Below are 22,883 nucleotides of genomic sequence, written 5' to 3'. Positions count from 1 at the left end.
GAAACAAGTGGGTTTGGAGAAAATGCCAGAGGCAATAGATCAGATAAAGCCTCTTTACCTTGCCCTAGTTGGATTAAAAGCTGGTAATTCGGGCTGCAGCTTTTTCAAGTGATCCCACAAACATTTCACTTTTACAGCCAGGAGGAAAGAGCTGCTGACCCTGCCTATCGAATAGCTTTTAAGACTATTGGTTAAACTCTAAGATCGTATCTCAATAAGGCATTCAAACAAGGATGTAATGGTTTCCAAAACAAGCAAATAAAATATTGACAGAAAGTCAGGTCTCCAGTGCAACTGCTTAACACTGACTACATGCACAGCATGTACTTCCCTCACCTCATGCAACTGCTGCCTGAACACACCCCTGCTTTTGCCTGAAGAGGGAGAAAGTAGAAACAACCTTCAAATCCCAGGCTGTTTGGCTAGCCCAATGCTACGTTTGGCTAACATGTAGTAATTAGTGACCAGGTGAGCATACTGAGAAACAACAAGAATAAATCAACTACACCTCAGTGGTAAAGACTATGATTAGGATCACATGAGAGCAAATGCAGAATAATTTTAGCACATAGAGAGAAAAAACAATTTAAAAGTAATAATCTGTGGCTGGTTGTATATGAGTTATTCTGGCAGCTAAGACAAACTCTGTTATATTAGTTCAGTGTTTTGTATATTTACAGTTAGCTTTATGTATGTTGAGGATTCATTCCTAAGCTGGGCAGATATCCCCAGAGCCAGAAGACTGCTTGAGAGGAAGCCAGGACGGAGACGGCTGGTGTCCAGCCTCAGCACAAAACAGATCCCAGTTGTGAGAGCTGGTCTGCAAGGGCTGTGCCCCCACTTTCCACACTAAAGCACTAGCAATAACCTGGAACTCCCTGCTCCACCAGCAGCCTGCAGTTTACCAGCTCCGTGGTTTACTGAGCTATGCTGACGGCCCTCTCTGTAACCCTCACCATAAGCTGCCAGGGAGCTACACACTGCAATTAGCTCAGTCCATGTCCTCGTTTACCTGCTCATCCGACACGAACATGAAGTATTAAGAAACAAGGTCTTGTGGAAGCCCTCATAACTGCCCGAGCACTTCGGCACTGAAGCGCACCACGAGCTTCCCAGCCCACATTATTATTACCAAAGAAAATGAAAACCTTGGGAAAAACCCCACGCATTTTTAACACCTTGACAGGTCCATCAGTTCCCATTAAAAACAGAAAACCCATTACAGAGTGTGCAAACACTTGAATTATACATCAACACGGGCCCTGGGAGCTGCAGCGTACTTAACAGAGCCAGGGGGCAGCCGCGGCGAGCGCTGAGGGACTCACACGGCCTCCGCTCACCTGCCCGGCTTCTCTCCCGACACGGGCGCACCGGCGGGGCCGTGGGCGGCCCGTGGCACACGCAGCCACGGCAGGAGCTGCCCCTGGAGCTGCCCCGGGTGGGCACCAGCCCCGGTGTCGGGTGACGAGAGGCGGCCGGAAAGGGCTCACGGTAGCTGCGGACGCAGCAGTCACAGGCACGGAGCAACCGCTCCCGACGCGAGAAGCGGACGACACGCGCACCAACCCTACCCCCAGCCGCCCCTGTGGCACAGAGACCGCTCTTGAGCGCCCCCTAGCGGCGCCCCAGCCGCCCTCCACCGCCCAGTCCCGCTCCGCCATTGGCAGACGCCGCGCGAGGGGGCGCGGCTCCCCGCGGCACGCCGAGCCCTGCCGACGCCAATTGGCTGTGGGGCGCAGAGGTGGGTGGGGTCGTGTGGCTGGGCGGTGGGAGTGCGGTTCGGCCCTCGCGGAGCGGAGCCGCCTGGGGCGGTACGGCCGAGGAGCGGTTGCCGGAGGCCCCCAGAGCACTTCCAGGGAGGTAGGGGGACCACGGCGGGGTTGGGACTCGGCGCGGCGGCAGGGAGGGTAGCTGGTGCACAGGAGGAGAGTTGTGGAGGGACCCAGGCTTTACGGCCCCGGGCTGGGGCGCCGGGAGCTGCCGGCCGGAGGGCAGCGAGCTGGCTCCGCTGCTCCGCCCGCTGTGGGGGACAGCGGTGGGGGAGGCCGTGTTCGCCGCCGGAGGGCCCGGCCCTGCGGGGCCCGCGGCGTACCCGGCCCGCCTACGTGTCTTTGTCCCGAGTGCGGTGCTCTGCTCGCGGGGCAGCCGCTCTGCGGCACCCCGATGTCTGTGCGTGGCCTGAGCGCCAGGGAGAGCGCGGATTTACTGGGTTTTTAGAAGGACCTCTTTAAGTTACCGAGTTTGACCACGTAGCAAAGCCGCAGGGATGATCCCGCTGCGGAGCTGTGAGAGGAATCCCCACCTTTGGCCACACATCCCTTCTGAAAGGCTCGTGGGCTCTCAGGTGCTGGGAGAGGCAGAATTCATCTCTCCCCTCGGTGGCACTCACCAGCGAGCCTATGTATGTCATTTGTTAAGAGTCCGTGCCCAGCCTGAGGGTGTAACGGGTGGCCTCACTGCATGCTGCTACGTGAGTCCCATCAGCTCCAGAGCTCCAAAAGGATGTCTCTTCTTGTGGTCACTCACCACGCTGATGCTGAGGAGCGGCAGTGGGGAGGAGGAAGTGCAGGTGGAGCAGTGCGGTGCTGCATTGTCTGAGGACGGGCGAATGGACAGAGAGCAGGGCAGAAGGAAGGGGTGAGGCTTTTCCCTGAGTTTCAGGTTTTCCTTCCTTTTGTATGAGGCTGTTTGGACACCTCTGAGCCTGCACAAGAGCCACAACAGAGCTCAGGCTGCTGGTTTGGGTAGCATCAGTCTGAGCTCCTCAAATGCCACTGCTCAGCTGTCCCCTCGCTGTGGCCCTATGTGACATAAGTCCTGGGTGTGCTGAGCAACAGTGGCAGTAAGCCCAGTAGTTCTGTTTGTCCATATCCTACTGGGACTGGTGGTATTTCTTAATCAAAGGCCTAATGTGACAGTCAGTCACAAAACATACATGCACTGAACTGCATTCCTCATGGGCACAGCTGGAAGAGGGTTGCCAGAGCCTGCACCCAGCAGCCCTGCAATTACAGCATGCCAGGAAGGAGAGAGAGGCAAGCTGAAATCGCTTCTGTCAGCAAAAGGACAAGAACCATGTTTTTGTTGCTCTAAATGCCTGCTGTGGCTATAAGGTGGCTTCATCCTGCTTACTCTACTTGGTGAGGAAGAACTTATGCCGACCCTAACTCCAGGGGAGACTTCTCAGCTGGGCAAAGCAAAAAGAGGGAGTAAGGAAGAGCTGCAGAGAGCTGAGGTGCAGGGCATTTTCTGCTGGCAGACCTTGGCAGTCAGATCTCAGTGCATGCCATTACGCCTGGACTGTCCCTTGCATGTGTATGCATTAGGTATGCAGTTGATACCGAGACTGTCAGTTCTGTGTGACAGCAAGAACAGAAGAATCAGGTAGAACAGCTCGCTCACTACGTTGCTGTGCCCAAGCTTAGATACATACCGACTTGAAAAACATACCCCAGGCTCCCTGACCCAGGAGTTTCAGTTGAAATGCTTTGCCTGGCATGCATCAACATGGTTGCTTAGAATTGCAAGTGAACAAGACCTCATTGTTTTAAGACATGGCTTGCTTACTTCTGGAGTGGGCTGACAAATAGTATTCTTTTTCCTTTGAATATTAGTCGTATTCACCAAGTTATATATTCACTGCATAATACTTGATCACATGCAGAACCAACAGATCTTGACGAGAAAAACAAACCCCAAACTTTGCTATGCCAAAAACTCCTGTGAAAAGTAGCACATTTGTAAACTACATCTTCACACCCTCATGTTAGCTCTGTAAGCTTCTGCTGCATATGGCACACGTGCATATGTATCCCTTGGTAATAAGCACGGTGACCCTGCTGACCTGACAGGGCAAACTTGAAAAACAGGAAAAGAAGAAATATTAAAGTTTGTATGCTTATTTTTACATCTTACCACTGCTGTTCCACTGCTAGCACTGCTCTTTGAAAATAAGCTCATGTTTCCTGGCTCTTTGCAGGCACAATATTTATATCTGACAAAAACTTTTCATTACTACTGGCTTCAGGTACAGGAGGATCCCTAGAAACAGAGTCATGTCAAGCACTGTATGTGCTTGAGAGGTTGGACCATGCTTCTAAAATATATAAAGTAAAAGAAGCAGGCTGAGCTGGGGCTCCATAACACAGAAATATGAGGAAGTAAGACTGGTGGGAACAGGATTAACTGCTTTGGTTTATACCACTTGGTGTTGCTGCTGCCAAAAATTCTTGACAGTATTTTGTTGCATTCACAGTCTTTCCGCACCAAACTTCCCAAGCTGTAATTTCAGTTTTTCTTTTTTCTTTATTATTTTGTGCGCTCATCTTGGTCTTTCACGCAGAAGCTCTTCATCCATGGATTTGTTTATCAGAAACCTCCCAAAAACACATTCCAGGATAGATGTGACTCTGAGTATTCACAGTCAGAGAGTTTGGTGTTCAGTTGTAGAGCAGTTTGCCCTGCCTGTTTGTTCTTCAGCCTTATTTGTTTATTTAAGAGGGAGAGGGGAAAAAAAAAAAGCAAACAACATATCGTGCATTGTTGTAATTCAGAATAGATTTGAATGTGTGTCCTGCAGCAGAGCACTCCCTTCCATGCTCGGGTCCACTTGGGCTGAGACATCAAGGAGAACAGAGCCTTTCTCCTCTCCTGACAGCAGTGATAAATCCCTTTGCACAACTTCTGCATGTCCATACTGAGATCACAGGTTGGTTGAGGCATTTCTTCAGTTGCTGCTGCTGAGGGTGTCAGGCACCCAGATTCCCTCCGTCTGAGCATTGCAGTTCATTGTAAATTGCCCTTCACACTGAAGCATCCCCATATGAGTGGATATGCCTAACGCTGTCCAACTCCATCAAATCCATTCTGGTGCTTCAAGACCCTGAGAATGCACATCCTTCCAGAAGGAAGCTGCAGGCCTTGGGATCCTCTAAAGAAGCCAGCTTTTCAGGAGCACTGGCCACTAAATACTTCTCTAGTGTTTTCTGTTTCTGCAGGGTAGGTCACTTCATTTAGGTCTCCCCAGGCTAAACCTGCATCTTAACTTTGTGTCTTTGTACCCTGGCCTGCTCTAGAGAAGGAAATTCTGGGAACTCAGAGGAATTAACGGGTCTGTCTGCCAGCTAGCTAAGGTGAGCGGTAAATGGCATGTGGCAGCCTTGAGCAACAGCTCTGTGGTTTCCCTTCTAGCATACCAAAGGGGTGATTTGGGGTGAAGGGCAAGGCAAGAATGCAAATCATCATTGTTCCAAACATACAGGATCAGTCGTGTCGTCCTCCTCTCCTTCCCTTTCCCCTCCAACCTCCATGGCTCCAGGGACTCTGGACAAGGAGGACAGGGAAAATGGTGGGGAGCAGCTCTGCATCAGTGATTCAATGAACTGCTAACAGGAGCCAGGGCGACACACATCCCTGTGACCTCGGAGCTGCCTCGTGATGGCTGAGCTACCTCGCTGGAGGAGGAAATGACTCAGGTTCCCGTGGCCAGCCGGCCTCAGGGCAGCACCCTTCAGCACAGGAGGGACTAAGTGCAACAAAACCAGCAAGGAGCGTTTTCCTCACTGCAAACTACTGATAGCAAGCATGTGGTTTCATTACAGAGGTACGCTTACCTAGGCTTTTCTGTTAAAAAAGCCCCAGCAGACTATTGACACCTGAGACTGTGTGAGAAGGAGAGTGCAGAGGTGTGGGACAGATGAACATGCTTCAGCAGAGATCAGGCTATTTTAAGAATAACATGTCTTTCAAGTGGAAGCACCGGCAGCCCTGATGTAACTATGGTAAGGGAGGAAGGGCTTGGCTTGTGTGGGTTTATTCCCAGAGTGGGTGCTTCTTCCTTTTATTTTTATTTTTTTCCCTTTTTGTCATGCAGGGAGGACCAGAGGGAACAAGTGATCCTGAACTGGTTTGTTCCTGCCTCAGCTGTGGCCCCAAACAGCATTGTGGGGTGTGTGTGCTTTAACTAATCCTTGAGAAAGTGGGTGTGCAGTCAGAAATGGGAGGCTTGTTCCTAAGAACATGGATCTCCTCCCGAGCCTGCATCCAGCAGAGCATCAGTTAGCTCCCAGCACCAACAGGGATAAAAGCGGGGGGTCCTGGTACCCTTCAGCTTACAAAGTACACTAAGTACTTATGCCTGCATAAGAGCAGGTTCAGACCAAACAACTTTCTTTATGGGCACACAGTTATGCTAGTAAAAAGCATGGCTGTGATGAAAGAGCTTGCTCTGCCTTTCAGGGCCTTCCACTACTGCAAACTGAACTATCTCAGTAGAGATCAGGCTGTTTCAGAGTGGTGTCATAAAGTTTGAAAATTTAACTTGTAAAGGTAACAAACTAGTGAGGGGTGATAAGGAGATTATCCTAACCTCAGGTGGCTTTAGAAGTGTCTCATCTGTGCATGCATTCACCTTAGCCTCACCGTGGTGCAAATATTTGCAGGTTCACCACTTCCCTCTTTACTTTTCTCTCCTCAGAGCAAGCTGGAGATGGTGGACCATCTTGCAAACACCGAGATCAACAGCCAGCGCATTGCTGCTGTGGAAAACTGCTTTGGGGCTTCTGGACAGCCTTTAGCTGTGCCAGGAAGGGTCCTTCTAGGAGAAGGGATTTTAACCAAAGAATGCCGCAAGAAACCAAAGCCTCGGATATTCTTCCTCTTCAATGACATCCTTGTCTATGGCAGCATAGTCATCAACAAAAGGAAGTATAATTCCCAGCACATCATTCCCCTTGAAGATGTCACTTTGGAGACGCTGCCAGACACTCTACAGATGAAGAACCGCTGGATGATTAAAACCTCCAAGAAGTCCTTTGTGGTTTCCGCAGCCTCCCTGACGGAGAGGAAGGAGTGGATCAGCCATCTGGAGGAGTGCATCAGGCACCTGCTGACAAAGACGGGCCGGCAGCCCTCCACGGAGCACGCAGCTCCCTGGATTCCGGACAAGGCGACGGATATCTGCATGCGCTGCACGCAGACCAAATTCTCCACGCTCACACGAAGGCACCACTGCCGCAAGTGTGGCTTTGTCGTCTGTGCAGACTGCTCCAGGCAGAGGTTCCTGATGCCCCGGCTGTCCCCCAAACCCCTGAGGGTTTGCAACCTGTGCTACAGGCAGCTGCTGGCAGAAAAGAAGAAGGAGGCAGAGGCAGACTGCAGGCAGCAGGAGCCAATCTGCTCTGCCATCCCAGGCTATGAACCCTCCAGTGGTGATGACAGCGACAAGTCTGATGATGACAAAGCTGACCAGTGGCCAGCAGACACTGAGTTCTATACCTCGGAAGTATCCTGGTCATCTTTCCATAGCTGACCAAATAGGGAGTCAGTGGCATTTAGGCATTGTGAAGCCAACTTTTGGCCTCCAGTGCACATCCTTCTTGATGTTTTCCCTGGAAGCTGTGCCTAGGATGGTGTATCTTAGCCCCTGCGTGTGGTGTGTGTGTGGGAAGCAGAGATGGGAATTACCCCTCTGAGAATGTGTCTCATACGACACGAGTGAAGAGAGCAACAGCTCAGTGAAGAGCACAGACTGGGCAGAGACCTGCAGATCAGGCTTGGCCAAGTGAGCTCAACCTTTGGTGCCTTAGTCTTCCTGTCTGTAAATACAGAACAATACTGACTTCTTTTCTTCAATGCTTTGAGATTGGCTCTTGGGAGAGAAAGGAGCAAGACATAGAGTTAGACACTTGCCTGCTAGCAGCGTGTTGCTCTGTCATGGCAAGGGGTGTTCCAACTGCTGTTCCCCATGAGCATTGCATGTACATCAGAGATGCTCAGTGCAAGCCTGCCAGCCTGTGGGGATAGCTGCTCATCACAGTAAGGTCGCACAGGCTTCCACTTCTACAAGCGGGTCTCTCGACTTGGAAACACTAGGGAATAGTGCTCCAAATGCAGGGAGCTCATGCAAGGCTCAGTGTGAGCAGCCTTAGTAAAGCACTGGAAGTCTCACATGGAAGGAGGCCATTTTGATGGTACCAGGCTAGGAGGGAGAAAGGAAAGGGGAAGGGGATGGGTAAAATTATGCAGAGGAGCAAGATGAAGAGGGGAGAGACTTACTGCAGTTGACTCAGCTAAGTGCAGAGCCTTAGATCTCAAAAATGGGCAGTTAATCTACGATTGCCAGCAACCTAATGAACTCAAGCCCATCAGGTAAAAGGGTAGCCCAGGGAAGACTTGTTAAGTCTTGAAAAATCCTGGGAAATGCCCCAAATTAAGATCCTGTGAAGTACTGCACTTCCACTTCCCTCCTGAGCAGGAGCCCAAGGCATTGCATGAGACTCACCTGTGGGCTCACCTGATGTCTATCAGTCTCACATATCCAAAGTTAAGATCCTTTATGTAGTTCCAGGGTTGGAGCCCAAGACCTTACCGTTCACTTGAATTCAACTTTAAAGTTCAAATTAAGTTAGAAATAAACCATGTTTATTCAAGTATTTTATCATACTATAGCGTGGGAGTAAAACAAATCAGACAACAGCAATTGTTTTGCAGCAGATTTTCTACAAACTCATTATTACTTTGATTATATTTTTGTATTGTGTATTTTATGCTCTGGAAAAGGAACATGGCTGGGAGTACGCTGCCAGTGTTATAAATGGTTTCCTTACCATGACGTGTTTCAAACAGTGTGTTGCCTGCCAGATGGCCAGACTTAGGGTTTTTTAAATTTTGATTCAAAGTAATCACTTTTACTGTCTTTCTTAAACTGCCACTGTTCCAATGAACTTGTATTGGTCAACTGTGTGCGAATAAAGATACTGCCAACAGGAAGAAACCAGAAGAATATGACAATAAATGTGTTGTTATTTAATAAGAGCCTTAAAGAGGAGCTGGGATTCAGGCCTGGCTGGCCACCCCTTAGCTGTGGGGTGAATCCAATTTACTGCTCCTGAGGTAAGCATGAGTGAAAAAAAGAAAGCCAAATCTGATGCTTCCTTTCTATTTATACCATGTTATCATCTAACCTACTTTTCCGAAGTCTTTTGCAATCTCCTACAGTAGTCTGTATTAACTGAAACAGTATTTTTCCAATGGGGCCGCAGCTCAGAGTGGGTCAACAAACCTTATGACCTAAGCAGATGTTTTTAGGTTTTAAAGCAGTAAGTACAGCAAGTTCTGTTTTTACCATCCCTCTCCAAGCTTAGTGCATAGCTCTGTGCAGCAGTGATTGTTTTTATAATGCCTCCCACCCACCAGAAGGGTGTACATGCTATGCAAACAGAACATGACCTTAAAATAAACAGCCATTAGAATGGTTCACAAGTCAAAAATAGCCCAGCTGCTGAATCCACATCCACAGCCAGTATTCCAGTTCCCTGCTCCTGAGGTAAAACTCCCAATTTCTTCCTAGTTACTGGCTCCAGAAATATATTTCTGTTTTGAGCTACTTAGTTTTCTTACAGATCAGCTTTTCTTTATCTTATGTGTCCAAAGATCTTACTATTATCAGCCCTAAAAGAGCTATAAACTGGTTTTATCTACTAATGAAGGCCAGGCATGCCTCTAGCAAATGCTTTCTTGTTGAGCAAGAGCTTTTCTTTATCACAGCAGGGAAGAAAACCCAAAAAAACCAAACCAACCAACCAAACTCCACCAAAACCAATCAGTTCTGGGTTTTTACTCTGCATGCTGTATGTGGTTGATGGCCTTACAAGAAACACACACACACCTTCCAGCAAATGGTGCGTCCTGATTCCGTGCAGGCAGTGATGAGGTATTGCACTGCAGCTGAGCAAGGAGACCCGGGGAGGCTACCATGGATCAGAGAAGACATCTTACTTGGAAACCTCAAGTAACATAGTGCCTTTTAAACTGTTAATGTGTATGGTAAAAGGAGCCTGCCCAGGAAAGCATGGGGAAATTTAAACAAAACCTCCCCTGCCAGCTTTCCTGTAGTTTATTAGCCAAGCTGGAGAGCTCAGCCCTGGGATCAGAGCCTGGGGCTCCTGGCTTCTGGCCTGCTGAACACATGGGTTTTGCATCACGGGCTCTGCTGTTAAAGCCCAGCCTGGAGTTTCCCAGCTTGATTCTGTCTCCAGTGCATTAATGGGGCGTTTCCTGATGGTTTTGTTTTTTTCTTTTTTTGAGCTAAATAAATGCCTTACCAGGGATTTGTTACAGTTTGCAAACCCATGTGGCTAGGAAGAGCGATAGCTTGAATGCTCACTTCCGAAAAACATCTGCAGGCTGGGGGTTTTGTAGGGTCACATCCTCCTCCTGAAAGGCTCCCAAACACTGTGTGTGGGGATCAGCTGCCAGAAGGGGCTCCTTGCTCAGCCCCTTCTCGGAGGTGTCACAGACCAAAGGGCACTGCACTGTGCAGCATCCCACCATGCATACCAGCCTCAGCACTGCCCAACCCTGGCAGTGAAAAATGCTCCTTCTGCTCCCTTGAGCCAAAATGGGAGCCCAGGCACTCCTAGAAAAATAGTTCCTTTTGAGCTGGGCACAGAGGAGCCACGGGATGGTACCTGTAGCTGTCAGGAACAAGAAGGGCACTAGTGCACTGAACACAGAAAGCAAAACTTGAATGTTAGCATCAGACCTGCTGCAGCTGCTGGGGCCTCTCCAGCAAAGAGAGATGGAAACAGAGCTGGGGGCCATGCAGCGAGGCAGTCCTCTTCTGCTTGCCAAAGTCAGTAGGAAGGTGAGGCAGACGGTGGCACTGCTGTAGCAGCCAGTCACAAGAGCCAAAGGAAAGGCAATGGGAGATCTGTTCTGTCAATCAACCATACAGAAACGATCAAAGAGGTTCAATGGGATATGTGTGCTCCACCATCCCAAGGCACAGCCAAGGCACACCACCTCTTTCAGAGCACGGCTCTTACTCAGCACTTAAGCTTTTGGAGGCAGCTGCGTGAACTGAGCCAGCTTCTCAGTCAGTCTTGCTCCCAGTTACTCAAACACTCAGATTCTATCCAAGCAGAAGTTCTGGCTCTGCCAAAGCCCATGGCCTCTCCCGACTCACTACTGCTGTGAGGCAGTTTCCCATTTTCCTCAGCCTGGAATTTTTGGTTAGCAGGAGGAACTGAGGAGCACAGATGGTCCCATCTACTGCTGAGCTTTAAAGCACTGTGTCTCCAACGAAAAATACAGGCTTCTGTTTCTGACTGCTCCAGGCCATGGATCTTCAAGAAAGGTGTTTGCAGGAATAAGATGTTACACAACTGTCACTGTCAAGGTGGGCACAATTTGGGAAAACAGGTCTGAGGAGCCCTTGCCCAAGACTCAAGTGCTGGAGATGCTCTGCAGACCTGCTGGGGAGGAGTGAGGTGCTCCAGGGAAGCATAGGGGCAACACACAGCCAGGCCTGCTTTATGCTGTATATCTCAGGTAGGAGAATCCCCCCGCTACCATGCACTCAGATGGGAAGGAGCCTCTCCTGCCCATGCAGTTCATAAAACCTCCAAACAGACACAGCAGCCAGTGCTGCGGTCCCAAGACAGCAGCTGGAGCAGGCAAGGAAGTGGTGTCAAGTGCTGGCAAACACTGGCATTTGACTTAATTTCCAGTATGGCCTGGAACTGCAAATAAACCATAAGCATGTTTTCAGTAAACCTCTTATGGAGTGGTTCATGGTCATAGCAAGTTACACAGCTGCCCAGCTAGCTGTCATAAGAAGGGCAGAGAAAAAAGACAGAGGGAAGCCAAATAAGAAGGTTTGCTTTAGCAGAGCACTCCTGTGCAGCACCCTCTTTTACGTGGTCAAACCACCCTAGGGCAGAGCTGCCAGCAGCAATCCTGCTGCCAGGATAGTGCTGCCCCATGCAATAAGAGAATCCTGCGCTCTGTCTAGCCTCTCCTTTTTTGTCTTAAACACGATCTGTTTTGGTGAGAAACTTAGCTAAAAAAATCCCAACCAGATTTGAGAAGAAAAATCATTAACATAAGAAGCTGTGGCTGCCCCATCCCTGGCAGTGCCCAAGGCCACATTGGAGGAGGCTTTGAGCAACCTGGTCTAGGGAAAGGTGTCCTTGCCTGTGGCAGAGGGTTGGAACTGGATGAGCTTTGAGGTCCCTTCCAACACAAACCAGTCTGTTATTCTGTGATTCTGTGAACTCAGGGCCAGACAGGTCTCTTTTCCTCTAACAGAGGAGTAATTAAAAAGTCACTCATTTTTATGAGGAGCTACACACAAGGTAAAACCAAACCCTTTGTGGTTTCATATACAAAGGATCTTCAAGAGACACCAAGTCCTCTCTGTGGATTTGCTCCCTCTCCTTTTGAAGCCCACAGGGGGAACCATGTCCTCTAAGGCACATCACATGCCCACATAGTCATCAACCTGTGATGACCACCTTACAGCGTACAGCCCTGCTGTGACAAGACAGCCTGGGTGAGTATGTGTGCTGCGGTCCCCCTTGGCAGCCCTCCTGAGCTGCATGTACCCCATTGTGTGAACACCAGCTCTCCACTGTGCCAGAGCTGCAGACCCAGCCCTGTACCTGGGAACGCATGCAGGAGAGCAGCACTTGTGGGAACAGCCCTGCCAGTTGTCCTCAAAGAGCTTCAATGGCTCTGATACTGTGCTGTGAGACAGCTAACCAACCCACAAACCAGAGCCACCAGCACCCAGGTCACAGACAACCAGCCTCCATCAGAGCCTCTGACTTGATGAGTGTTTGCAGCAAGTTTCAGGCAAACCAACCTCTAGCTCTTCCCAAAAAATGGTCTGGAGAACACTTGTGACCAGCCTGCAAGGTCTGAGGTGAGGCATCTCCCCTGCATGAACCCAGGCAGCCCTGCAAAGTTTCACTGTGTGTGGGTTTTGTAGTCCTAAGTTCTTTCATACACTGCTTTAAGACTGTGTGCCCTTCGCAGCCCAGCCCTGCTCCTCAGCACACCCCGAGCAAGAACCCGGGCCCAGCCTCTGTGGCTGGGGACAGAGGAGCATGGGAACTGCCCCAGCATCTTCTTATCAGGGAGCCTGGCACCCCTCACAGGGGCAACTCCTCCGTGAGGAGAGGCTGTTTCTCACTGCCTTGGCAGGACCCAGCTGCTCTCCTGACGCACTCCTCACACGGCTGACTTTACTGAATCACCCCATCGAGCAGAGGGAGGAGGGATGCTGTGCATTAACCCTGCAAGAGCCTCTGCAGCAGAGCCTTCTGCTGCGGTTCATGCAAGGGAGATGTCTTACCCCCCAAACCTCAACAGAGACAGGCTAGTGTCAGTCACAATGTGGCTGGGAGGGGACTTGTCTCACAGGGTTTCAGGCTGCAGCCACATCTATTTATTCTACTCGTGCCACTTGCAAGGCAGATCCAACACCTGCAGCCAGCAGGCTGAGCAAAGCCCTGTGTCTGTGCTTTGTCCCAACAGGCCCTTGGGACACCACACTCTTCAGCCATCTGCTTGCAAGGAAATTGCCTTCACAATGAAATGTTCTACAGAATTAGTGATGAACAGCTATGGTGTTCATCTGGGGAGCAGGACAAGAGGCGACTGTCACCCTTAGCTGTTTCAAGACTTCAGCAGTACCACTGCTGTCATTGTAATACAGCAGCTAGAGCGATGTTACTTTCATAGAAACAGGGTCTGCAATGCAGCTGGTGTAGCCCTTGAGCAAGGGCAGCCCCTCTTAGCACGCCCCACAGCCCAAAGCACTGTGAACACCTTGGCGGTCACCAAGCAAGGACCACTCACACCAGCTGATGCTCTCTCTCCTCATGGACATGCCATAGTGAAAGCGCAGCACATGGCTGTGTCACAGAAAGGACTCTAAAGGATGCATTTGTTGGTTTAGACCTTACAAATTAGAGACAGGTTGATGAAAATAAGGTTACTCCTTCACATAGGTTCCCTGTTTCAGCACCCTCACCACTCAGGAAAGCCATTTGGGCAGTCTATGATGCACGCAGTGGAGCCCCCAGCATTGCAGCTCCTCCTCCCTTTGGGAGATGGAGAAAGGCTCTATGTTGGAAGCAGGCTGAGGAGCTGATCCTCACCCTAGCACCAGCAATGCAGCTCCCCAGACACAAACTGTCATAGGCAGTTCCAGAACCAGACGTGTGGGGAACACAGGGGGCTGACCACCTCCACTACAGCTCTGCCTCCCACTCAGCCCCAGCTGAACTTTCTCTTCCGTGCCCACCCTCCTCCACCGGAGTGGGTCTCTCACGTCCTGCAAGCTGTTTTCCTGGAGCCAGCCACACGAGTAGGGTGCAATGCTGAGACACCCCTCCAGGCTGAGCCAACCTTGCACCACAGGCATCTCTGCAGCTGCAGGCTTGTTGGCTGCAGGGTCGGGAAGAACAGCAGCAGAGGGGAAGAGAAGAAGCTCTCTTCTTTTATTATGGGTGTAGGTTTTTTTTAATTAGTTTTGTGAGAACACTTAAAACATTCAAAAAGAAAACAGAAGGAACTTTTCAATCACACCCACGTCATCTTTCTGTGTAAAACAACTTTCCATTCTGCAGAACAAAGCAATAGCATGACTACATCTTAATACAACTTCCACTGTATGTGGGTGTGAATAAAGGAGACTTCCTTCTTTAAAAATACTGCCTGGCGATTTGGATTCTGGTAGCATGGAGGCATTTTCTGATTGGCACAAGTAATAAAGACATTTGGTTTAATTCTGAAGTTGATATTGCAGTTCTGAGAACACGAAATAACTGATTGCAGCTGATGGACTGTGAGAGGTTTAGGTTTCTTACCTTTGCTTAATCAATTGCTTGTACATTGGAAAGCACCCAGAAAGGAAGGGTCCACTCCTGAGCAGAATGAAAGGCACAAAGGCAAACGCAGCTCTTCCTGTGTCACAGGATAACCCTTCTGCGCAACACAAAGCATGCTGTGCTGTTCTCAGAATGTGATTGCCTTGGCAGCACATACATCCTATTTTACTTGTGGTAGCACCTATGTTAGCACAACACTGCAGAAACTGTGTGCTGCATGTGTTTGGGGTAACATGAAAGCAGTCTTACAAACCAGAGCCAGAGGTCACCTACCCCAAAATCACAAGGGATGGTATGCAAGAGGCACCCACAGGGCACCCACTTCCACTGCTTTAGTCTGTGTCAGCCCATGGTGAGAAACTTCTCAAAGCCAGGCTTGATTCTGGACCAGTGTGTTTGATCGTGTTTGCTGCCATCAATTAAGTAATCACTTTCTGAGCACAATTTTGGTTTGGTACTGAGAGCATCCTGTGTCAACAAGCTCCTCAATTCCCTGTTACACCTTGTGAACAAGCACTTTCCTGAACCTCTGCCTGTTTCATTGGTGCACCCTGCCTTCGGTACCATGGTACTGCTCCTCTATTCATCTCTATGCCGTTCACAGCCACCAGCAGAGCTCTTCCCATTAGTGCTTTTTCCAGGTTGAAGTTTTAAACCAGCCCATCTCTCTTTACACAGATGCTTTCCCATATGTTGTTATCCTTCTCTGCATTCTTTGTAGCTCTATAACCTTTTTGGTTCCAAAAGGACTAACCAGAGGGGATGGAGCAGGCTGTACAGGCTATTCAATATGTGGCTATTCAATTCAGCAACCTAACAATATTTACTGCTGCCTTCTTGGTTTTCTTCCCCACCCAGCCTAACCTCATTGCCTTCTGAGCTGCTGCTGAGCACTGAACTTGTATTGCCAGAAATCTGTCCAGTGACCTCTAGCTCTTCCCAGATAGGAAATAGGTCACACAGAGACCAGCACTGTGACCATCTGATCAGGTTTATCTTTCTTCTGGTGGCATTTACCTACCTGACACCTACCCTTCTGCTGACCACTGGCTCACATTGATGCTGGGAGCTGATGGCAGGCACTGCAGTGCTGTAGGCCAGGGCTTCCACTGCCTGGAAAGGCTTTGAAACCTTGCAGTTAAAGTAGAGCACCCACTCTGTTCTTTGACATATCAGCATTGCACAGTATGACCCTGGTCTCCTTTGCCACCAGTGCATACCAGTACGATACCGTAATCACAACACAGCACCAGCAGCACTGAAACTGGGGCTCTTCATTTAAGCACAGCAGTGCCTGGGTTTAACTCAGCTGTACTGGGACTGCATCCTCCAGGTAGGGTTAAGGGATAGTGAAGGCCACATGCACAATGGAAACTGGAAACTGCAAAGCACAAGAGCCACTTTGCTGAACACTCATATTTGAGGTTCCCAAAGATGTGCCAAGGCTAACCAAAAGACATGGGGCAGCTTTGAAGGTTTCTCAGTTGTTGGGGTGTGAGCAGCCAGCAGCTGGTTAATTGATTTCCTGATTGCTGTCTGAAGACATCACCCAATTTTGGCTTATTGCGTAATGAGACAGTACAGTTAAATTATGCACAGTAGAAACACCTTTGTCGCAAGGCTGTGTGAAGCCTTAATTAGTTAGTATCAGCAGAGCACTTGGAAGACATAAAGCACTACAAGAGTACTCCTTATTATCCTTGTTGCTCCTTATCAGACAAGGTGAAGGCTGATCTTCACCTTCTACTCACAGGGTGGTGCTGCCGCTGTTGTCAGTGACTCCAGTCCGACAGGGCTGGGCTGGGGATATGAAAGCCCAAAAGTAGGATTAGGCTCAGCACAGGCTCCTGCAGAGTTAAACTTCAGAGACAGCAGAAAGCCTCAACTATGCAGGCGGCTTCCAGGCAAAGGGAGGCTGTTCACTGTGGTTGTGGAACAAATATTTTATACACAAATTCCTGGAGAGAATGGCTGGGAAAAAAGCAAGCAGGCCCCTTTTTATGGAAACCAACCAAATCAGAACCAATAGTGTGCTGGTGAGGCAGGCTTTTTAGCCTTACTGACTTTGTTCCTGCATAAGCAACTAATAAACTACAGTTTTTCAAAAGTCTGCTGTGTGAACTTCAGCTCACAGACAGGCATAGAGCAGGCTGCTGATTCCTTCTGATACTCCAGCAAGTCTTGCGCTATATCACAGTATTTGCTGAACTGCTTCCGTGTCCCCTGCTTTCTTGAGGCACTTGCTCTTGCACTCCTCCCTCAAGCCCAAATATTACATTCAGCTACTATGTCTGTCTTATCCTTCACTGCACTAAAAGGGAGAAAGTCTTTAATTTAGGATTTTGAAAATCTGGTTATGTAGGGCTTAAAATTAACCTGGAAGGGCAAGGAGGAAAAGCCAGATGGCCCCTTCATTTTGGGCTGAAAACCCTAAGAGAACTTTGAGTAAATGCAGATGGCAGTCAGAAGTCAGAGCTGCCTTGGCCTCCTTTCTGCTTGCAGAAGACTTCCATTAGTACCAAGCAGAACTGCCAGCTGGGGAGAGGAAAGAAATCCACAGGAACTATCAACCCGCACAGTTTGCTAGGTGAACCCAAAAACTCACATTCATACAAATATCAGAAGAAGGAGCTTACCTACAGCTCTGGACCCAGGACAGGCTTCAACCACTGGCTCACCCACTTCAGCAGGAGACATGGATCCCCCCCAGCTGGGAGGGAATGCTGTTGCCTAGAAAGGAATAGCCAAGGTTAAACACACACTGGCCCCAGCTCCAGGATCTCTTTCACCGGGAACCCTCCTCACTCCATAAGTGTTCAGGGGCTGATTCTACCTCAGCTGTGAAATTCTCCAGTTATTTTGTTGTAACATCTCAACGCAAGTTGTCACTCAGAATGCTGCAGTGGGGCAAAGGGAAAACAAGACCTTCAAAGCTTTTGTTTTGTCAGATCAGTCTTGACCCCAAATTACAAAGACTATTCATCACATCTTATTGACTGATACAGCAATAACAAACCCTTCCTGCTGTCTTCAGATTACATGTACTAGGGAATACCTGAGAGTACTCTACTCCAAAGCAACATGTCAGAGCACGGGAAAGATCTAATTTCACCCTAAATCACTCCTTCCCACTCAGCCTGAGGCTGAGCAGGAAATAAGGAATGCTAACTATTTGCATCCCTGTCAGACACTCCTATGCGAGGTCTAATTAGTTAAGATCAAACACCAGTGTTGATCTTTCATTCCCCTGCAGCAAAGCAAACAGCTACATTCACAACTTAGCAGTTTCTTCAACCCAGTGCTGCTAACCTCTACTAACATTTATGACATTCGTCCTCCTTCAACGCTCATGTCCTGACTGCAAGGTCAGAGAGTGGTTAGCTGCTGTGTAACAGTGATAGCACGCTTCTGTAATACACCATTTTCTACTGACACATTACAAGGTGTTTAATGAAAAGTGCATCCAGGATGGATATGGGATGTTACTGAAGTCACCCAGCAAACAAGCAGAAGGTGATACCTCTTCTGAGGCCCACCATGCTGACAGCTGAAGGGTTGTCTTTGCTGAAAGATTAGCAGGGACACCAGATGAAACCAGACTGGTTTAGGAATTGCAAAGGTACAGATGTCTTTACCAAATGTTGAAAGCTGTAATGTTCATGTTTCTCTAAATCCTTCTAAATCCTGCTGAACACTCAGCCAAAGAAATGAATGCCTTCATTTTTGCAGACTTCAGAATGATTTTATATATTTATCTCTTTGGCTCTTCTGAAATTCATAAATCACACTTAATGAGACATATTAGCACACACTTACTGCAATTACGTGATGAATGTTTGATTTCTGGCTTACAGCCTGACAAATACATAGATTTCTGTGATCTCTAGAAAGGTAAAGATGAAACCTCATGTTTTAATTAGGGGCTAATAGCTTTAGTTCACTGCAATGCAAAGGCCTTTGGGTTTTTAAAAGCTTTCCAACCCAGCTGAAAGTCTGCTATTCAATTAGTCTGGAGTTATACATCAGCTGGTCAAGCAATGACAGCCTTTCTATGAAGCTATTGCTTTCTCTATAAGAGCTTTTACTCTGGGGAAAAATGTATTGCTTTTACATCCTCTGGCTGCACTGGTGCTGCTGAACTGCTGGCAAACTCAGCAGGTCCTACCATTGCAGCCAGGCAGGGTTAAACCCTTGAGTCTACCCTTGACTCAAAACCACTTGAGTCTACCACTAGTGAGCACTACTGGAGCTGCTGCAAGGAAAACATGGGAAGAAATTAATTTCCACATGAATCTGCATAGTTTGTAACAGAAATATTAAGATTGGGAAAAATGATGTATGACTGGAATTATGTGTATATGAAAGCACCAGAACAAGTAAAAGAGGCCTACATAGCAAGGGATGTTGTTTCATCAATGGATGAAGGTGCTGCTGTGATCAAGCCCCAGAGGCCCCACACTGCTGAGACCACAGTGGACAGAAGACCCTGCATGAATGGCAGGACAGTGGCGTGGGTTGCAGCAATCATATATGTCAATCCTCCTTCTGATAGCCATGGCAGGGGGGTTGGAACTAGGTGATCGTAACGTCCTTTCCAACCCAAACCATCCTATGATTCTATATCCTAAAGAATATAAAAGATTTGTCCAAAAAGTCAGTTCATCATTGACAACCAAGAATTGTTGGCTGGCCAATTCAACTGTGGTCCAGTCTTTGCAAACTGGCTGCTGATCAGCTCACAAAACCACTTGTCCTTCAGTAATCATCACCCTTCCCATTCTCTCCCCTATCCTGATGCAGGGGCAGCAAGTGAGCGACTGCTGGGGCTGGGCTGACAACTGGGGTTAAACTAGGGCAGCAGGAATGTGTACAAACTCCAGTCTAGTCTGTATCTGGGCTGTTATTTATAACCTAATAAAAATTCATTGAAGACAGATATTGAATGAAGTAAGAGCAAAGAAGTTCACCCTGCTTTTCATGGAAAAGGATAACTTATCTATGTAGCAAGGCGGCCTTTATAGGCTGAACTTGAGAAATAACCTACTTGCCACTAGATGGCACATCTCAATTGCTGATCTATGTTTGAATTCAGGGTTGCTTTTTCTAATTGAGAAAGATACTCCCTCTCTTTGCTAACATCACACTGTAAAATCATGCTTACTTTCTATTTTGAAATCAGACAGCTTAAAAAAAAAACCACAGAGGAAAAAAAAAAAACGAATTTTAAACTAAAAATAAACCATCTGCCAGTGCAAACATAGCTTGATCCTGCCACATGTACAACCAAACTAGGTTAATAACCAGCATCACAGATGGTGTCTCTATATAAATATGTGTATCTCCCCATAGTGGCTCTTTCAGCAGCATCCTGAAGCTGCTGGCACCACAGTACCTCCGTTCCTCGGTGATGACTGTGACTTGCACACTCAGCTGGAGAGGTCTCAGAAGATGCCACCGCTGCCCTGTGGCCTTTTCCAGCACCAAGCAGGAATGCAGCAGTGGACAGCTGCGTCTCTACCAAAGAACAGCAATAGGGGACTCTACTTTGAAAGGGATGGAAGCACTCGTCTGTCGGCCTGACCCCGTCTCGAGGAAGGTGTGCTGCCTATCGGGAGCATGGATCAGGGATGTTACAGAGAGGCTGCCTGCTCTAGTAAGTTCCACGGACTATTACCCACTCCTGGTGATCCACATGGGCGCTAGGGATATAGATAGTAGTAGAATGGGGACCATAAAGAAGGACTACAGAGCCCTGGGAGAGGTGGTTAGGGGCTCCGATGCTCAGATAGTCTTTTCGTCAATTCTCCAGGACACGGGAGGACCAAGAAAAAGCTAGGAGGATTGGCCAGGTTAATAAACGGTTAAAAGGGTGGTGTCATAGTCACGTGTTTCGGTGTCTTGAACATAGGACTGAAGTTAGTAGGCCAGGTCTACTGGGGGCTGGTGGAGCTGCTCTGGTGAAGAAGGGGAAGAACAGTTTTGGTAGGAGGCTTGCCAGACTGGTCAAGGAGGCTTTAAACTAGATGCGTTGGGGGAGGGGGGCATCATTCCATCCCAACACACCCAGTCAGTTGCTAACACCTATAATAAATGCTCGGAACAAAGTACATATATTCCGGCTGCTCCAGCCAACGAGTCGGCTTCAATTGGAGCTCGGCTCAGATGCCTCTGTACAAATGCCCGTAGCATGGGGAACAAACAAGAGGAATTAGAGATGTGTGCACATCTACGGGGGCATGATATAATAGGCATCACAGAAACATGGTGGGATGGCTCCTATGACTGGAGTGTTGGAATGGAAGGTTACAGGCTCTTTAGAAAGGACAGGCCTGGCAGGCGGGGAGGGGGAGTTGCCCTTTATGTTAGGGATAGGCTGGAGAGTATGGAACTGTGTCTGGGGGCAGGTGAGCAGTTTACAGAGAGTTTGTGGGTCAGGGTTAAAGGGAAAACAGCCGTGGGAGACATTACTGTGGGGATCTGTTACAGACCGCCTGATCAAGGAGAACCTGTGGATGAAGCACTCTACAGACAGATAGGAAAAGCCTCACGCTCGCAGGCCCTTGTTCTCATGGGGGACTTCAGCCACCCTGACATCTGTTGGAACGATGGCACTGCACGGCACAAGCAATCCAGGAGGTTCCTCGATTGTGTGGAAGTCAACTTCTTTCTGCAAGTAATAGACGAGCCGACAAGGAGAGGTGCCATGCTTGACCTTGCGCTCACCAACAGGGAAGGGCTGGTTGGAAATGTGGTACTCCAGGACAGCCTTGGATGCAGCAATCACAAGATGGTCGAATTGGAGATCCCCAGGAGAGTGAGAAGAGCGTGCAGCAAGCTCACTGCACTGGACTTCAAAAGAGCAGACTTTGGCCTCTTCAGGAGCCTGCTTAGTAAGGTTCCATGGGATATAGCCCTGGAGGGCAGGGGGGCCCAAGACTGTTGGTTGATATTCAAGGATCACCTGCTACAAGCCCAGGAGTGCTGCATCCCAACTAGAAGGAAGTGCGGCAGGAGGGCCAGGAGACCTCCTTGGATGGATAAGGAGCTGCTGAGGAAAATTCAAATGAAAAAAGAGGCTTATAAAAAGTGGAAGCAAGGGCAGGCGGCCTCGGTAGAGTACAGGGATGTTGTCCGGGAAGCTAAGGACCAGGTTAGGAAGGCTAAGGCCCAGTTAGAATTAAACCTAGCCAGGGACGTTAAGGGTAACAGGAAGGGATTCTACAGGTACGTAGCAAACAAAAAACAGACTAGGGACAACATAGGCCCCCTGAGGAAGCTTTCGGGAGAACTGGCTACACAGGATTTGGAGAAGGCTGAGGTTCTGAATGACTTCTTTGCCTCGGTCTTCACTGGCAAAGGCTCTGACTGCACCACCCAGGTCTTAGCAGGTAGACACAGGGACTGAGAATGAAGACCTTGGGCCCACTGTAGGAGAGGATCTGGTTTGAGACCATATTAAGAACCTGAACATGCACAAGTCCGTGGGACCTGATGGAATCCATCCGCGGGTCCTGAAGGAGCTGGCAAATGAAGTTGCTAAGCCACTGGCCATCGTATTTGAAAAATCATGGCAGTCAGGTGAAGTTCCCGACGACTGGAAAAGGGAAATATAACCCCCATTTTCAAGAAGAGGATAATGGAAGACCTGGGGGATTACAGACCAGTCAGTCTCACCTCTGTGCCTGGCAAAATCTTGGAGCAGATTCTCCTGGAAGGCATGCTAAGGCACATGAAAAACAACAAGGTGCTTGGTGACAGCCAGCATGGCTTCACTAAGGGGAAATCCTGCCTGACCAATTTGGTGGCCTTCTATGATGGGGCTAGGGAACTGATGGACAGGGGTGGAGCAGTTGATGTCATCTACCTGGACTTGTGCAAAGCGTTTGACACTGTCCCACACCACATCCTTCTCTCTAATCTGGAGAGATATCAATTTGATGGATGGACCACTCGATGGATAAAGAACTGGCTGGATGGCCGTGCACAAAGAGTTGGGGTCAATGGCTCAATGTCCGGCTGGAGACCGGTAACGAGTGGTGTCCCTCAGGGATCGGTGTTGGGACCGGTCTTGTTCAACATCTTTGTCACTGACATGGACAGTGGGATTGAGTGCGCCCTCAGCAACTTTGACAATGACACCAAGCTGTGTGGTCCGGTTGATATGCTGGAGGGAAGGGATGCCATCCAGAGGGACCTTGACACGCT

General features: G+C 48.9%; 1 protein-coding gene across 11 annotated transcripts; it reads left to right on the top strand.

The window, feature by feature from the left end:
• Positions 1-1,768: 1,768 nt before the first annotated feature.
• PLEKHF1 (pleckstrin homology and FYVE domain containing 1) lies at positions 1,769-8,782 on the top strand. 11 transcript variants are annotated; one of them, XM_065662987.1, is made up of 5 exons: positions 1,769-1,860; positions 5,076-5,132; positions 5,261-5,780; positions 5,873-5,947; positions 6,476-8,782. In XM_065662987.1, exons 3-5 carry the CDS (start codon positions 5,778-5,780, stop codon positions 7,307-7,309), a joined length of 912 nt encoding a protein of 303 aa, XP_065519059.1. In that variant the 5' UTR covers positions 1,769-1,860; positions 5,076-5,132; positions 5,261-5,777; the 3' UTR covers positions 7,310-8,782. The 11 variants fall into 11 exon arrangements, with proteins under 11 accessions (XP_065519059.1, XP_065519063.1, XP_065519061.1 ...); XM_065662986.1 differs by having other exon boundaries at positions 1,771-1,860; positions 2,419-5,132; XM_065662991.1 differs by lacking the exon at positions 5,076-5,132 and having other exon boundaries at positions 5,601-5,780.
• The last annotated feature ends 14,101 nt before the right edge of the window (positions 8,783-22,883 follow it).

This window comes from Lathamus discolor, chromosome Z, assembly GCF_037157495.1.
Source record: "Lathamus discolor isolate bLatDis1 chromosome Z, bLatDis1.hap1, whole genome shotgun sequence".
Lineage (NCBI taxonomy): Eukaryota > Metazoa > Chordata > Aves > Psittaciformes > Psittacidae > Lathamus > Lathamus discolor.
This window is presented reverse-complemented; position numbering and strand designations above follow the sequence as displayed.

What these genes read in the sequence shown, in the direction of transcription:
- PLEKHF1 (XM_065662985.1), top strand. Translation starts at nt 5,867, where the DNA reads ATGCAGGGAGGACCAGAGGGAACAAGTGATCCTGAACTGGTTTGTTCC. An exon ending in GCCCCAAACAGCATTGTGGG is followed by an intron (nt 5,948 to 6,475) that starts GTGTGTGTGCTT and finishes TTCTCTCCTCAG; the next exon opens with AGCAAGCTGGAGATGGTGGA.